The sequence below is a fragment of the Penaeus chinensis genome, chromosome 4 (assembly GCF_019202785.1).
Source record: "Penaeus chinensis breed Huanghai No. 1 chromosome 4, ASM1920278v2, whole genome shotgun sequence".
Classification (NCBI taxonomy): domain Eukaryota; kingdom Metazoa; phylum Arthropoda; class Malacostraca; order Decapoda; family Penaeidae; genus Penaeus; species Penaeus chinensis.
The window spans coordinates 7,867,983-7,880,482 of record NC_061822.1 but is presented as its reverse complement, the minus strand read 5'-3'; the positions used below and the strand labels follow the sequence as shown (position 1 = coordinate 7,880,482).

The window sequence follows — 12,500 nt, the reverse complement described above, 5'->3', positions numbered from 1 at the left end:
AAGAAAAGAACAGCAAGATTGTTTCAGTAAAAAAAAGGGGGTCTCTGAGAAGGCTAGAGTGAGGGTCTTGGGGGACAAGAGCGGAAGACAGACTTAAGCAGTGGTTTCAGCTGCAGCCTCTTTGGTCTCCTCTTGAACCTTTGCCTTCTTTGTGGGTGAGGTGGCTTCAGATTCCTCTGCTGCACGCTTCTCTGTAATACAATTGGTCAAATTTAGCATCATTTCAAAATACTGTAAAGGTTTGTCCATATTCAGTTTATACACCAATTACGACACACAATACTTAACAAAACTTACCAGAATCACCATTAGCAACGCCGTTAGTCTCTTCGCTGTGGCCGTTGGTCTTGGCTTCCTTATCAGCTTCCTGTGGAGTTGCAATTAAACGATTGTAGATAAATGGGGATTAATGAGAACCAAGCAATTTATCATATGCGATGGAAAAAAAAAAAAACGGAAAACAAAACATTCCCTGCATACCTTCTCTACGCCATTGGTCTCCTTCTTGGCCTCCTCGGTTTTTTCAGCCTTGGCCTCCTCTGTTTTCTCTGTTGCATCACCATTGGTTTCCTCTGTTTTGTCACCATTGGCTGCCTTCTCCTCGGTCTTAGCTTCCTTAGACTCCTCGGCGGGGGTCTTCTCGGCCTTCTCGGCCTTCTCGACCTTCTCGGCCTTTTCTGTCTTTTCTGCCTTTTCTGTTTTTTCTGTCTTTTCTGCCTTTTCTGTCTTTTCTACTTTTTCAGCCTTTTCTACCTTTTCTACCTCCTCGGTCTTGGTCTTGGTCTTGGTCTCAGGGACTTCCTTGGTGACCTCAGGGGTAGTGGCACTGTGGTAAAGGAAATGGCATTAAGGAAGGTAATAATCAAATGAAATGCACAAGATAAACAATGATAATTACTGCCTTGTAAAGAAAAGGAAGAAAAACGTTGCATCAATAAAGATAACACGATTAATTAATATGACCGATACATTCAGACTCAAAGCTATGAGGTTCCGGCAAAGGCCACGATAATTCTATACACTACTCTGGTGAAGCATCGTTAAAAAGATCCAGCCAGGCCCTAGCTTCCAAGAACACGTAGCCAAAGCCTATTGACGGATCGCATGATGCGGTCCCATTAAATTGTTAAAATGTATACAATAGTTAGAACAAAGAAAACCTAGTTTTCAGTGCCCATCACTGAACACTAAGCTCCACAAACACTAATTATAGGCGCCTTGGGTGTAATGCCAAGCATGCCTTTAAAAGTCGGTGTAATTAAGTCACGAGTAATTATTTTTCGATTATAATGAAAGAGGGTTATTAACGCATTCAAATCCCTCGATATAAGCATTATGCCACTTATCAACTCAATTTTCAGAATTAAAATTCACGGAACTAGTCAATCGGCCGTTCCCGCCAACCCTTACCACGCTCCCAGGACCCCCCCCCCCCCCAACACCAACTACAATAAACCCCGCTTTTGCGAACTAGTGCACCGGAAACCAACATCCTGCGTTTATTCGACTAGTTTTAAACTCGTTACTGAAAACTTTATCCCTCTTACAAGGTTCCGCGATGTTCACGATAAAAACAATGTGACAGGATTAATTCGCGAGTTTTCATTAGGAGTTAGATACGGATTAGTTACAATGCCATACAACTGGATAATCACATGCCTGTATTAAAGGTAGACCATGTGCCTCTCTTAGCCGCCCAGTTCACCAATACAAATTATGTTTAATATTAACCAGTTATTTTGTAGTAGTGTAACCTCTAAACCGGTCACACTCCACGTCCGCGATCAATATTCGTCCAGCTAACATTGGAAGGCGAGTAACTCCCTATATAAAGCCTCAATGACTAAGCCTTGTAGCAAATATAAGAAGCGGATGAGGATGAGCACATCCTTCCCCAAAGTGCAAGCGTCACAACGGCCGGAGTGAAGCCGCCAGAATTGTCTGATGAGGAATCCGTTCTAATTTCCGACTGAGTAACAGTTTGCGTAATGCTTGCTTGAATGAGTAATTAGAAGACTAAACGACTGACAAATCGAAAAGTTCTGAAACAAAATTTTGCTAAGCATAGCTCCAAAATAATACTGAGCCAAATTCCACAAAGGCCACCAATCAAGTACCAAACTCAGAACACCTTTAAGTTGAGACGCGCGGTGACCAGCATCCAGGAGCATCCAAGGGGATATTGAAGAGATGTGGAAGGGAAAGACGGGATGGGAGGGAGACGGTCGAGAGATACGAGATGAAGGGAGGGGGTGGGGAGATGGGTAGGGGGGGAGTCGGAGTGGAAGACCCGAGATGAAAAGGGGGGTGGAGATCTGCTAGTGTAGTGGGAGAGGGGAGAAGAAAATCTAATATGGAAAGGGTGAGTGAAAAAGACGAAATGAGATAGGGGAAAGGGGAGGGGGAGGGGAGAATTGACGAGATGGGAGGCTCGGCAAGGGGGTGCTATAAACTGACTGCGGGGGGGGGGGGGAGGTGCGAGAAATAGAGATGGGGAGCGGGAGACGAAAAAATATCAGATGGGGGGATGAAAAAAAAATAGATCTGAGATATGGAGGGAGGAGATATTAAAGGAAATCGGGGGGGGGGGAATATCTGGAAAGATTAGGGGAGGGGGGAGAAAAGTCTGGAAGGGGGGAGGGAAGAACGGAGAGAAACAGATCTATGGGAAGATGGGAGGAACAGATCTATGATGGGAGAGAGCCGAGATCAGGGGAGGATTGGAGCGCAATAGATCTGAGAAGATTCGGGAGGAGGAGGAGGAGGAGGAGGAGGAGGAGGAGGAGGAGGAGGAGGAGGAGGAGGAGGAGGAGGAGGAGGAGGAGGAGGAGGAGGAGGAGGAGGAGGAGGAGGAGGAGGAGGAGGAAACATGTGAAGAGGCCGAAGAAAATCAGATCCACGAGAAGTAGCAGTAGTGGAGAGAAACGGATCTAAGCGTGGGTGGGGGAAGTAGAACGAAATGAAGACACTGACCGCAGAACACGTAATTGCAACTCCTAAAAGCATAGTAAGTGCCTAAATATACCTCAACGTAATAATGAACATGCGACCTGGAAAGTGAAAAGAATCCCCCCAGTCATCTCTTAATACACAAAAGAATTTGTGCAATGCCTAACATCCTTCACAAGAGCAACAACCTGAGCCACTGAAGTGTAACCTTGGAGTGGGCGGAGTGGAGGATAGAGGGGGGATGAGAGGGGGGGGGGTATTCAAGTCGCCACGTGGAAACGTTGATCTGAAGTCCCGAGACCAGTGTTATGAAAGGTAGTCCGAGAAATTCCCGTCATCAAAAACATTTCCTGTTGCAATCGGCCAAAACCGGAACTGCTTGGAAAGAACCGGCACGGACCGCTTGCTACTTGATCAATAGAGTACGTCCAGCAAAAATGAGCGGAGATGGTTATCGCAAAACGTTGAATATTAACATGCAATCTACGGGGCATAAATTATGCATCGTATACCCATGGAAACGTTTACCGTCCCTAACGAACTGGCCCGGTCCCTGACGCTCCCCCCACCCCCCCCAACCACCACCCTCCTGCACCCCGCCGCTTCCCAAACGGACATACCAGACAAAGCGAAGTCTCCAACGTTTCCACGCGAACACGGAAATACTAACACGACAGGACGGCAAATCGAACCAAAATCATTATCAGTGGTCTATAGGTAGGGGAGGGGGGTGGGGGAGAAAGAGGGGGGGAAAGGGACGGAGGGGAGGGAGGCAGGAAAGCAGGAATATTTGACAGCCGTAAAATTTAGCCCGGCCCAAAAATGCCGGTCCGGCGAAAATAAATTCCCGCCAACCCGGCACATCTTTGTTCGGTCTGTCGGGGTCAGAGGTCGGAGAGAGGTTTAGGAAAGGAGGGGGGGAGGAGGAAATGGTAAATGTTAAGTTTCATCCAGCCTCCGACTTTCGAAACCACTTTTTTTGGAGTGTAATCTCCCCTCGTAGTTTAACGCTGTTATGCTGTTGCTTTCCGTCGCATTTGACTCGTTGATGAGAAGCGGAACTTGTATTCCCCGACGGCAAAGTTGATCAAATGTGTAAGATTCGGCTTCGCACTGTATTAAGGGGGGGTAATTAGCATGATTTACACACAGAAAAACAAGAAAAACACTAAATTAACTTAAAATCGGGTTTGTTGAAACTCTACGGGGACAGTGGCCATGTTTCACCTATGCAATTACGGTATACAATTCGGCGGTTAAATCCAGGATTATTTTTTGCCTGATTGACGGACAATACAAATGAATCAAACCATGTTTGGGCACAATCAACTTTTCAATATGAAAATGCGTTTCGAAAGTTTCCAGATGACCGTTTCAAATTCATACACAAGCTTCATTAATAGTTCCTCAAATAACAACGGTATTTTGATTGACTGCGATAATAAATACAAAGCAAAGAAACAAAAAAAAGCGCTACTGACAGTTACGTGTCGCGCAAAGCAAAGAAACAAAAAAAAGCGCTACTGACAGTTACGTGTCGCGCACGGAGACCGTGCCGCAACGGCACACGCAGTCTCCGTGAATTTTATTCTCAAACAAAAAACTTACACATTTTTGTAACACACCTTGCAAACTTTAGTGATGATTGTCGTCAAATATGGTAACCGTTCAATACTTATACTTGTCTTAAAATGTAAGATGGAACTTATTGACCTTTGCCTGAGCCGAAAATACTTCGGAGGCCGTGGCGAGGCTTCAGGCCGCGCAGCCAAGCCTTATTGCTCGTCCCGCGGAATTATTAAAGCTTTAGCCTGATTTCGTCGCGCGCGGCCACGACACCCACTGCGGTCGGTTGCAATAGCCAAATCGGAAATAATTTGTATTAATAATGCATGTATTATTATCCTATTAAAAGTATGCATTTTTATTACATTAATTGGCTTATTACTTGAAATGTACTTCGTGCAATAACTATGTAGATTTCGCCGGTTCTCGTTAAACGTTACTTAAATTTTACTAACCTTATATCGTCCCGTCTCCGTTATTAAGTTTTACAATAACACGTCCTCGGCGTAGCAATATTTCCAGTTATACGTGTATTTCGCAATTTGTAAACATTTCTGCCGGCTACTATATTTTTTTTTCACACGTACACTTCCTTGACCACCGGACAGATACACACTAAAGGTTTTCCATGGGCGAGGGCAGGGCTTTCCGAAAAAACTGTTTTTGATTGGTCAGAAAACTGTGACGTCATTGCCTGAAGTTTTCATTGGCTAGAATTTCTCAGTCTGTAATCGCCAAGTTGTCAGTAATTGGTCGTTATACATGGTGTCCTTGTCTTACTGTTTCACACATTAATAATTTATTATCGGTATTTCAGAAGAAATATGTCTTTACGTGCGCGAAAAAAGGTATTTGCTTTGTATTAGGTTTTATTTTACCATATGCATACAAGCAATCAGGTAAGTGTGACCTCTTACCCGATTTTAATCGCTCTCTGAAGAACTACCATCCAGAGGAACTGTGTGTGTGGGGGGGGGGCAGGTGACGGAAGAATTCTTTCTTTCCCGCCTTGCGGCGTGTATAATTCTGCCGCTTGTGAAAAACATGAATTAATCAATTCTTTTTCAACACCATGTAACCATGGTGTTGTAGGTTACGGTAGGCAGCCCATCCATCACCGTATATCACACTGTCTGGTTTTATATATTTCTTAATAAGGGGTATGAGCGTGTCTGCACTGCGGTCAGTGTCAACCAATGGCACAATTAATTTCCTTTTACTCACACGCTCAATACCCCCAAAGACCCACACCTGGCTCTTCTTCTTTATGATTTGCGAAGTTCTAGCTTCGCCCGGGACCTGGCTCAACTGTCTGCCCCTCTTATACTTACGGCGCACGAGCAGCGTCTCGTCTATCTCAAGTATTACACCGGCACCTCCTATTGAATTTTGATTTTGTAACCAATATTCGGTTACTTCAGAACAAAAACTCCTCCAATCTACGCTAGTTGGCTTAGAAACGTGCCTTTGTAATCGCTGGTCGATAAAACGCAACTTTTACGCCGTTTTGTCTTTGCTATTTTTTCTATCTGCCACAATACCATATATGTCGATCTTCACGATATTTGCAAGGTAAATCGCAATGCGGGCAACTTACCGCTCTTGGCAAAACACCGTGTGCTCTCAGGAACTCTACAGCGTTATCATTTTTTTTCTTCAAAATAATCAGATATAACTCTATAGTAATGCGGGTCACAACCTACGCACCTGAGATCCATTTTGAGCAAAGATTTGGTATATTTGCTTTCCTTGCCTTGTGATTGGTTTATAGCATTTCCTGTAATGCTTTTGGCTTTCGTGACAAATGTCACGCGGATGTGGTATTGAATAAAAGTTTCAAAAGGTTTCGTGCGCTGTTCATGCGGTAACATTGTTGATTTTGAAAATCGCGCGCAATTCTTCAGTTCCCTCTTGCCCGTAATATGGACCATACACATCGATTTGCGCAGAGTAAGAAATGTCATAATTACTGTAAATACTCGATTTTATGATGGTATTACTCGTGTATTGTCAGACATTTTAATGTAGAAAGAAAATCACCTTCATGTAAGTTTATGGGGAATTTTTGTAGTTACGAAATGAAAGTATTACAATAAATGAACCAAAATAAAACGGTATCATTGTTTTGTTTACAAAAAGTAGGAAAGGATATCGGATGGCGATTTTTAAAATATTGAGATAGTTTTTCATTTGGGGCTCTGTGACACTTGCGTGTCCAATAACTTCGTTATTTCTGATTTGCGACGGAAGTTCATAGAAGATAAGTTTCTTAGATTTATTTGCTCTATCACATGCATATATTTTTTTCCGGTTTAAAGACGGCTAGTCAGAACTTTACCTATACCGAGGAAATGACGATAAATATCACAGAAATTCCACAAGATAATTCAAATTAACAAGAGTAGATGAAATTAAAAGCAAGGAGTACATAGGCGATAAAAAAAGGAATAATCGAGGGGGGTACAATAACCCCAAAGGATGTGATGGGAGGGGGGGAAGGGGGGAGGGGGGAGTAGGTTATTCCCGCCAAATTATATGGGAAAAAAAAAGAAACGAACAAAAAAAGAAAACGGACCTTACCTCCTTTTCACATTTTTTAAACATTTCATCAATACCGTACATCACCTAACGTCACATTCACACTTCCTTTTTTTCCTCGACAAAGAGCACATTTTCAACGACGCTGCTGCACTCTTCGCCGCTCTTTTTTAAGCCATTTCTGCCTTAAAAGTCGCGCACACTCCATGCACACAAAGCCGGCATCATTTTCCTCCAATGGGAAAGAAAAAAAATCACGTTTTTTCCACCACTTTTCTTCTAAAATATATTTTTTTTTAGTAAATAAACCACACTAATGCTTGTAATACTTACACAACCTCAGCAGCAGTATCGGCCATTGTAAAATTGGTTTGGGTTGGTAATTGCAAAGAAAACTAACAATGGAACCGAGAGCGCAACAGCAAGAGGTCCACTTCGCTCCGCGTTCGTGAGGCAAGAGACTGAGATTCGTTGATCGCGGGCTTTCGCGCGCACAAGGCGGGACCCACAATGCACCGCGCGGGGGCGACAAAAGCGCAGCGTCGCCATGACAACGGCTCTGGCTCCGCCTACTGGGAGGAGTTTACATTTTACGTCACTGCGCTGGTGCCACATTACGAAAGAAGGGTGCTATTTTAGGGGATTTTTGTTATTAATAGTCTTTGGACGTTAGGATATACTACTTGTAATTAATAAATATATTATAATTTACATAAATGCAGAACCTTATACAGCTATATTCATATTAATTGTCAAGGATAATGAAACTTGACATTTGAAACGATCTGAAAGCGCGGGCCATCTGACACAGCTGCGTGGAGGCGCCGCCGCTTTACCGCGCGGTCGCTAAAAATCCTTCATGAAGACTGTTTCCCATTGCTCTCATACTTTCCGTTAATCTCCATAGGCATTAGTGGCGGTTTTTAATGAACTTTGTCACCTCTCGAGTACTTCCTCTGTTTTATTTATTATGTTTAAATATTTGGCGGTAATTTTTGAGTAATAAAATCCTTGTATTAACCTGTTGCTTACCGTGACATGAATTGCATGGTACCTGAAATTGATCATGCATGGTACGCTCTTCAGTTGGTACCTTCATCTACTTCGATGTTGATGACAAGCTTTTCAATCTTCTATTTTAATGAGAGCGAGGTTTATGTCAAAACGTTTGTCAATCCTTAAGTAACAAATACAAGACTTATTGATAAATTTATGTACATGTCATATGCGGCAACTTTATAGGCAACTAGTTAAATATACATTTTATAGTACTTTACTAAGGAAGTAATCTAAGAAAAGTAAATTGGTTATTTAGGCTCGACAAACTTTATTGATAGAATACCCATGAAGTATTGATGAAAGTAAAAATAAGAATAATCTTGTTGATCGTGAGCCACAGCTCCATGTACTGTACATTTATCTATCTATATATGTATCTAAGCATATATGTATGTATGTATGTATGTACATTTATAAACGAACCACGAAAAGCAAAATTTGAACATACTCTCTTCTCCCCCTCTCTTCCTCCTGCCCCCCTCCCTCCCCCCTCCCCGCCGGGTGAGTGTCCGGGAGAGCGCGGGAACCTTGGGTGGAGGGACCAAGTGAAGGGAGTTCACCCCCCTCTTCTCTCCCTTCCCCCTCCCCCTCCATCCTTCCCCCTCTCTGCCTCCATCTCTCCCTACCCCTCCCTTTCTCGGTTAAACTTCAGTACAGGATGTAAGATATTTTTCTCGGTTTTAAAAACTCCTTCGCCTCCGTTATGATGGAGGGATGATGACGATGCTGATGGAACCAAGTTCTCAATATAAGTTTTGTATGCATTGAGGTTTTCTTTAGACGTCGCTGACCAACTGCCTTACATGCTGTAATGGTTCTCAGGTACAGACGCATTTTTTTGGGTGAGGCTCTCGCTTCCCATGGTACCACGCCAAAGCTGTGTGTGGCGCCTGCAGTCCCTCGCCTCCAGTATGAAAACTAGTTTGCTTTTAATTGTAGCACTATCTTTATTTTGTTATTAGATCAATATCGCTGTTCAAGTTGTTGAAAATGAGAATGATTTGTTAGAGAATAAAATATTGTTAGACGGGGAGTACATGAATAATCATCATTTTATCATGAATATCAAATAGATCTGTTTATCACTTCTGGTGACTATAATTCACAATAGGAAATATTACATATCAGTTATCACGAGAAAATAAACCCGAGAAAAGGGCATTTCCTTTCGGCTTCCTGCTCTACGTTCGGTGTTGTGTGCCGGGTATGGTCAACTTTAGTAAATATTTCTCTAGTGGAAGATGCCAGCTAGAGAATATGCGCATACGCATTGGCGAGAAAATCTGTTGCTATCTGAACGGACATGCCTGCGAAATTGCCGTCGTATGAGAAGGTCTTGTTTTAGAAGTTTGATGAAATTAAGGAGACCCCAGCCGCGATGGCAATACTCGCGGCGTGGAGTAGACAAAGAAACGTGTTGGCTGGGTGGTATTGTTCGCGATGGGAGCGTTTGCTTTTTCTGATTTGAAATCCCGGGTTTGCGAGACCGATTTAATGATATGACGCAAGTAATGTCTTGAGTTGATTTGAGACAGAAGGATAAAGATCAATCTGCACTTCCGGGCGGCCTGGCTTGAGAATGCCGTGAGTTTGGGAATCCTTCAGACGTGATGTTCAGTTAGATACAACTCGGTAGTATATTATCATTAGTTTCGAAAGTGTTTTCACTGAAAATAAAGCTACATGGACAAAAACTTTTTATCTTAATATCCATTGCTACGTAAAGAAAAAAAAATGCTTCATTTGCATATTTCAACATCTCACTTTCAATAATACCCAAACTCGATGAAAAGGAATAACGCATTTGATAAATAATTACATAAAAAAGAGAGAAAAATAGCATCGTGACCTTTAACAAGAGTTTTGTAACGTGAAAAAATCAGAAAGTTACCTCTCCTAGGACCACAGAGGGTTCACAGATTCAGTCTCATTCGTAAATTGTAATATCATAAATATGTTGTTTTGATTGTGACAGAATTGAAGCTTTGGCGTACAGGAAGCCTGACCTTCGTAAAGGAATTTTATTGAACACGCATCGATAAATCTACCTTCGATTTCAATTAATCACCCCCCCCCCCTAAAAAAAAGGGGGAAAATAATATATTATTATATGACTGCCTAGTCTAAATCTAAGTCAAAATATTACTGTAATTCACCACCCATATATGTATTAAGCAATCTCCACGCTGAAGAAGTGAAATCGCGACCTCTGTGGCCGACGTTAATAAATGGAGGTATCAAATGTGAACGGCTTTCCCCTCCCCCGTCTGTCCCATGTCTTTCCCTTATTCTCGTAATGTGAAACCTCCCACACACTATTATTTAACCTGGTCACTTTGTTTCCCACAGGCGGGTCGGACTTCGAGGCTTAAAGGAACATAAAATGCTGTGAGACTACATTTTTCTCTTTGTATTTTTTTTTTTTTTTTTTTGTTTCTCTGTCTGTATTTCTTTCTTTCTCCTTCTCCCTGCAAATCGAAATACATCTAATTCATAGTTTGAAGAAACGCAACTCCTCCGGTTATGAATAATTCATTATGCGATAACTTATCTGCTAATGTCAATTGAAGTTCATTCGGCATACGATTTTTTTTTATTTATGACTAATGCTGATATTTAATTCTTCTCTTTATGTGTGCGTGTATGTGTGTAAGCGTGCAAGCACATATAAACACACGCACACACACACGCACACGCACACACACACACACACACACTCACACACTCACACACACACACACACACACACACACACACACACACACACACACACACACACACACACACACACACACACACACACACACACACACACACGCACACACACACACACAGAAGGTGTTCTTGCACTGGGACGTTTTCCTTAGTGGTGGCGGTATTGACGCGGGTTTCAATGGTGCCACTTACATGAAACAGAAAAAGTCCCCAACGTGAGGTTAGGCCTTGGTATCAAGTACATATTCATGATTTTTTTGCATTATGAAAAAATATTTACACGTAAAGCTGTAGGTGTCTTGACTTTGTGACTTTTTCTGCTTAATACTGAAGTGGTGTTAGCATGAATTTTGTACCAGCATATGTTGTTGTAAAGAAACCATATTTACTTTCTTTAAATATTATATAATGTCGATATAACAACATCGTCGTACGTACAATAAACTATTGCGAGACCGCGGTATGCTGCTACAGTGAAAATATCTATAAGTGAAAATATGCGGCATAGATTTTTGATATTCTAAATGCTCCGAATTATCAGTTTAATGGACCAAGGTAGTAAAATGAATCATGGCTCATGTTTGGTGTTGCAAGTTGCATAGGAGGTTGAGGTGTGGAGGGAGATAAAGAGAGAGAGAGTCGTGTGCAGGATAACACCATTGATTCAACCGCTTGTTAGGTCATCATCATAACCATCCGCCGCTCCCTGGGTCCTGCTATCCCGACGGGGTCTTGCGCTGGTTAGGATGTAGTGCTGCAAGATGTTGCCTTATTCTGCCGGCTGCGGCTCATCTCACTCTCCTCTGTCTGTGCGCGTAAATATATATGCACACACACACACACACACACACACACGCACACACACACACACACACACACACACACACACACACACACACACACACACACACACACACACACACACACACACATATACTCATATGTGTGTATAAATATATATATATATATATATGTGTGTGTGTGTGTGTGTGTGTGCGCATAATTCGTATGTGTACATACATAAATACATACATACATATACATATATATACATGTATATTTATATGTATATATAAATATATATTTTCATATATATATATGTATATATATATATCTTTATACAGACATATATATATATTTATTTATATATATATATACATGTATGTGTGTGTGTCTGTATGTATATACACACGCACGCACGCACGCACGCACACGCAAACACGCAAAAATATATTTATTTATTTATTTATACTTATATATATACATATATGCATACACACACACACACACACACACGCAGATATATATATATACATATATATATTTATATATATTTATATATATATATAAGTGTGTGTGTGTGTGTGTATATACATATGTATATGTATATATATACATATATAAATACATAATACATACATATATATATTTATGTCTGTGTATGTGGAGGTATGTATGGATGTATGTAGTGCATGTTAGAGGGCAGAAAAGCTGACACGAGAGTAGCCCAAAACCGACACCCGAACGGATTACCTTTCCCTCCCGGACCCACACTTTCACCACAAGACAGTCATGTTTGTTAGAAGTGCTACACTTGAACACAGCTAGAAGGATTTCGATCATAAGCTTTGGCATTTGACACGGTGCTTTTTATATGTTATTTGATAAGAAAG

General features: G+C 41.7%; 1 protein-coding gene across 1 annotated transcript in view; it reads right to left on the bottom strand.

Annotated features, from left to right (window-relative positions):
- The window catches only part of LOC125025019 (uncharacterized protein DDB_G0284459-like), an 8,148-nt gene extending 604 nt beyond the window's left edge, over window positions 1-7,544 (bottom strand). Inside the window, exons 1-4 of the mRNA XM_047612861.1 lie at window positions 7,387-7,544; window positions 481-826; window positions 298-367; window positions 1-191 (exon numbers count right to left, since the gene is read on the bottom strand). The exon at window positions 1-191 is cut by the window's left edge and continues 604 nt beyond it. Coding sequence (XP_047468817.1) covers window positions 94-191; window positions 298-367; window positions 481-826; window positions 7,387-7,412 — 540 coding nt within the window. The 5' untranslated portion in view covers window positions 7,413-7,544 and the 3' untranslated portion in view covers window positions 1-93. The remainder of the gene's footprint in view (window positions 192-297; window positions 368-480; window positions 827-7,386) is intronic.
- Between the last annotated feature and the right edge of the window lie 4,956 nt (window positions 7,545-12,500).